This window comes from Setaria italica, chromosome V (assembly GCF_000263155.2).
Source record: "Setaria italica strain Yugu1 chromosome V, Setaria_italica_v2.0, whole genome shotgun sequence".
In the NCBI taxonomy this organism is placed as follows: Eukaryota; Viridiplantae; Streptophyta; class Magnoliopsida; order Poales; family Poaceae; genus Setaria; species Setaria italica.
The window spans coordinates 37,303,767-37,308,797 of NC_028454.1; the positions used below are offsets into that span (position 1 = coordinate 37,303,767).

General features: G+C 57.9%; 1 protein-coding gene across 1 annotated transcript; it reads left to right on the forward strand.

Moving 5' to 3' along the window:
• Nucleotides 1–2,057, forward strand: LOC101759758 (gibberellin 2-beta-dioxygenase). Its single transcript, XM_004969949.3, has 3 exons — nt 1–523; nt 670–1,018; nt 1,312–2,057. Exons 1-3 carry the CDS (start codon nt 129–131, stop codon nt 1,552–1,554), a joined length of 987 nt encoding a protein of 328 aa, XP_004970006.1. The 5' UTR covers nt 1–128; the 3' UTR covers nt 1,555–2,057.
• Nucleotides 2,058–5,031: the final 2,974 nt, after the last annotated feature.

Here is a 5,031-nt window from a genome sequence, read left to right on the forward strand (position 1 = left end):
TGCTCCAGCAACCGCATTACACACACGCACACACCACCTCGACCCCGATCTCCCCTGTTCTCGGCGTGCCTGCCCTGTTCAGAGCTGTGCTCCGACCCCCGCGCGTGCCGTACAGGCCAGAGACAGCCATGGTGGTGCTCGCCAACCCGCCTGTCGTCGACCAGATCCCGCTCCTGCGGTCCCCGGGGCCCAGGGATAGCTTCGCCGCCGTGCCGGTCGTCGACCTGTCCGGCCCCGGCGCGGCGCGGGCGATCGTCGACGCCTGCGAGCGCTTCGGGTTCTTCAAGGTCGTCAACCACGGCGTCGCCGCGGCCACCATGGACAGGGCCGAGACCGAGGCCATCAGGTTTTTCGCGCAGGCGCAGGCCGACAAGGACCGCGCCGGCCCGGCCTACCCGTTCGGGTACGGCAGCAAGCGGATCGGCCTCAATGGCGACATGGGCTGGCTCGAGTACCTCCTCCTCGCCGTCGACTCCGCGTCGCTCTCCGACGCCTGCTCCGTGCCCTCGAACGCCGCGTTCCGGTGAGTGCGAGGAGCCATCATATCATATCGGCGGCCGCGCAGGCTTGTCGCCGGTGCAGCCATTTATGTACGGGCACCGAGTTCTTGAGCCTTTCAGGCGAACATCCATTGACCGCGTGTCCTCCTGCGTGCTCTTGCTGGTACAGGGCCGCGCTGAACGAGTACATCGCGGCGGTGCGGAAGGTGGCGGTGCGCGTGCTGGAGGCGATGGCGGAGGGCCTGGGCATTGCGCCCTTGGACGCGCTGAGCGCGATGGTGACGGAGCAGGGGAGCGACCAGGTGTTCCGCGTGAACCACTACCCGCCCTGCCCCGCGCTCCAGGGCCTGGGCTGCAGCGCCACGGGTTTCGGTGAGCACACCGACCCGCAGCTCGTCTCCGTGCTCCGCTCCAACGGCACGTCCGGCCTCCAGATCGCGCTTCGCGACGGCGCGCAGTGGGTGTCCGTGCCCTCCGACCGCGACGCCTTCTTCGTCAACGTCGGCGACTCCCTGCAGGTGCGCGCGCGCTTTTGACACGTGACACCCAAATTTTCGTGTGACCCTCCCGATTTTTCGCACTCGCTTTCTACAGTAGTCCGGCTCCAGCAGGCTAGATTCTGCCGTGATGTGGATACTATTAAAATTTAGTGCCTGCTTTTGTGAACAAGTCAAACTGAGACGGCCACGCACGGAATGCCGGTCAGTCAATTCAGAGCATTAAAATAAGCCTCGGCAGGAGTAGATACAATAACGGAAGCAACACATACACCTTGATCTGCCTGACCGATTGCATGCTGATACGTGTGCAGGTGCTGACCAACGGGAGGTTCAAGAGCGTGAAGCACCGGGTGGTGACCAACAGCCTCAAGTCTAGGGTTTCCTTCATCTACTTCGGCGGGCCGCCGCTGGCGCAGCGGATCGAGCCGCTGCCGGAGCTGCTGGGGGAGGGCGAGGAGAGCCTGTACAAGGAGTTCACGTGGGGCGAGTACAAGAAGGCCGCGTACAAGACGAGGCTCGGCGACAACAGGCTGGCCCAGTTTGAGAAGAAGTAGCAGGCTAGCAGCCGCGCGCGCGCAGGGCCGGGCCGGTCAAGCACCAGCTTTACTGGACAGCCAGCCAGGCAGCTAGCGCTCCAGGTACTACCGGTAGTAGCTACGCCATGGAGACGGCGAGGCAGTTACTTGCAGGTTTGGAATGATGGCAAGCTAGAAGGAGATGTGTACAGCTGGGGACCGGCCAGTAGTAGCTAATTAAGCCAGTAGGAGTAGATTTTTGTGGTGGGTGCAGGGTTTCCGCAAGGTGCTAACGACCTGTTTGGTGAGGTGGGGGCTACTTGCCTATTTCGGCATCTGCTGGATGGCCAGGACTGGTGATGAGCAGCCGCCGGTAGTTAGCGTTAACCGAAATAGCATGGAGCTAAGGGAGATCCTTCCTCCCTAGCTCGCTTTCACAATAGCTCGCTGCTTGTGCCTTGCATATATTTCTTTTTTCAGTTTTTGGACCAAGTAATGTGTGTTTTGTGGTGTAAATGGAAGGATCTGTGTGCCTATGTGGACCTCCTGTTTGCCTCTTGCTCGACCTGCAGATGCTTCCATCCACTGTGCTGCCATTCCCTGATTCCTCTCCCTATCGATCGATCGCTTTCGGTCAGTGGACTTGCTTGCGCGCTTTTTGGCCGTTTGAATGCGCCCGATGGTAATATCTCTGTTGGAATTTAATGGGCTCTTTTAAAGGACCGGCTGTCCGGCTCCCTTCTCATCCTTTATTTCTTCTCTTGACGCAACAATTGATTTCGTTGCCACGCACTAACTGCTCGCAAATGCGCGCGTATATGCCGATCCATCAGCCAGCTCTCCTGTAATATTCCGTGTGCGATAGAGTATACTCCTCTCGCGCACGAGACGGGACGCTGTCATTCGCGCACGTATAAGAAGCCGGCGGCGCCAGCGCCCTGCGTACTGTGCCGAATTGGACGAGAACCGACGGAGGTGGGGGCCGGGGGAGGGGGAGCCGCGGCCCACGGGACAGAAACCTCTCGCGCGCGCTCGTGGGAGGGAGGGACCGCGCTGGAGCCTGGACCCGGACAGCGACGCACTGCCCGGCCGCTGGGCGCTGGCCGCTCCTGCCGCGCGCTGCGCCCCGGCCCTGGCATCTGGCAAGCCAATCGGGAACTGCGGCGACCGGGCACGCGCATGTGGCGGCTCTGGTGCCAGCCCACTCGCTGCCGCTTCTGCCGCTGGGCCGTGGTCAAAAGCGCGAGGGAAATTTTGCTAGCAGACACTGATCTTTTTTTCGGGTGGACACTACTCAAATTAGTCTTTGCTAATAGACCCTCTTCGATTGTGGATATTTACTCTCAGACACCATAACTATTAAAATAATAATTTGCTACGATGGAGCAGAGAGAAAACATATGAAAAGTCAATTTTACCCTAGTAACGTGGGGTCCACTCGTCAGTCCTCCACTGCCTGGTGCGCATCCCGCACGCCTCAGAGTTTGCTGCGGCTAGGGTTGCTGCAAGAATAGGCGCTGCAGGAGCACAGCACGGCGGGTGCCGACGCCCGACGGGAGGAGCGAATCCTTCACGGCAGCCGTCACGTCCTCCGCGGCATCGCCCCAACCCTCAATCTCGTTCTCGATCTATTCTACAGGGTGGCAGCCTTGAATGGCCCTTGGAAGCTTTCGTTGAATGGAACGTCAGCCGCTGGCGCTGGGTTTGGCCATTTGGGATTGGTTGTAACTTGTTGTAACGAGAGGAGAAATGCAAGAAGTGAAGAAATCATCGAATCCATCCATTTAAGTACATAAACGATCCTGACATAAATATACAAAATCCATTCATTCCTATAAGCAAGCATGCATGAACTATCCTTGATGAGGAGGAACTAGTAGTACTACTACTTCAGGCCTACCGCACCAGAAGCCGAGCACACTGCTGCAGCAGCATGGCGAGTGCACGACGCGGCACTTCCGCTGCACGCGGCTTCACGCTATGTCGCTATGTTGCAGCAGCCAGCAGAGGATTGCGGAGGAGGCTGCGTCCGACGGACCCGGCGCGGCGCGCATCAGGGTGGGTGGCATGTGGTTCGCAGTCCGCTAGGGATATTAGCAAGGTCAGTTTGGTCATTTTTACTCTCTCTCCCCCCTCTACTACAAAAAAATATTATTATATTAGACATAACGTCTAATAGCAAATAACCATATACCTGAAGAGTATCCTCTGGCAAAGATGAATTTGAGTAGTGTTCATCAGCAGAGAGCAACATTGAACGGTGTCCAGAAGCAAAATTACCCACCCAAAGCGCGAACGCGACGCAGCTTTCAATTCAGCAACGTACTTACGCGCCGGTGCTCCACGTCGTGGTGGCACGCGGCACGATCCTGCCACCGGTACCCAGTGGAGTATGTGCGCGTGCAGGGAGGGTGCAGCGCGCGGCAGCCATAAAACACGTCCGACCTAGAGATGGAGAGATAAGATTAGTAGCCTAGGGTGCTCATGGGGGCGTCCTCTGTTGCCATGGCAAGCGGCGCTGGCAAGTGTTCCGCGCGTAGGCGAGCGAGATCCGCCGGCCGGGGCAGGGCGGGGACCCCCGTGCCCTTTCGGAGCTTCTGGATTCGGAGGGGCCATGGGGACCTTATTGCAGCTGACCTGGTTCTACCTAGCTGCTTGCTATAGGAGCACGACCGGGCCGGGGCTACGGGAGTAGGGGACCTGTGACATGCTGGTCTTATTATATCCACGATCAATGAGCTACTGTAGCCATACCCTTTCCAGCAAAGAGACGGGCAGCATTTTTGGATATAACGAGCAGTATGCCGTCGCCCGTCGCTTTTGGTGATGTAGCCAAGCTGAAGTTTCTGCTCCGTTCCTGGCGATTTTTGAAACCGGTCGGATGTCGTCAGGGCGAACTGTGTCCATGCACACCTCCCCGCTCGTGCCCGTGGACTAACCAGAAGAAATAACCAGCTCGGAGGACCGCCACTGGACATGGCATTGACCATTGAGCCCCGATCGAACTGCACGCAGCGCGGGGCATGCTCAGCGCAAGAATGTGCCGGATCGATCCAGCGCTTACGGATTAGCCCCACCTGCTATAGTGCTACTGGCCTATTGCTACGCAACCGTGATCGATGGATCTGTTTCGCTCATGCAGTTTCACCTTTTGTGTTCGACCGTACGTTCTCCGAGCTTCATATATTCTCGGTCGAGCGCTTTCATCATGATTCATGAGTCAGTGCCGCGCATGATGCTTTGCACACGACGACGTGCCTGGGCTGGCATCCAAATCCAGATAACCCACCTGAATCAGCAGTGATCCATCGATGATGCATCATGCATTGCATGCATTAAACACGTACCACCTCTGTTCCGCCCCCCCCCCCCCCCCCCACTCCTGAGGGGGTGAGAGATGCAGATAATATCTATGCTTGGGACCATATTGTTGTACCCATGGCCGATGAGTTGAGACCTGATATCATTCTAATCTCAGTTGGATATGATGCAAGTGTGCTTTGGCTAGCCCCTTTG

What these genes read in the sequence shown, in the direction of transcription:
- LOC101759758 (XM_004969949.3), top strand. Translation starts at nt 129, where the DNA reads ATGGTGGTGCTCGCCAACCCGCCTGTCGTCGACCAGATCCCGCTCCTG. An exon ending in CCCTCGAACGCCGCGTTCCG is followed by an intron (nt 524 to 669) that starts GTGAGTGCGAGG and finishes TTGCTGGTACAG; the next exon opens with GGCCGCGCTGAACGAGTACA. An exon ending in ACGTCGGCGACTCCCTGCAG is followed by an intron (nt 1,019 to 1,311) that starts GTGCGCGCGCGC and finishes ATACGTGTGCAG; the next exon opens with GTGCTGACCAACGGGAGGTT.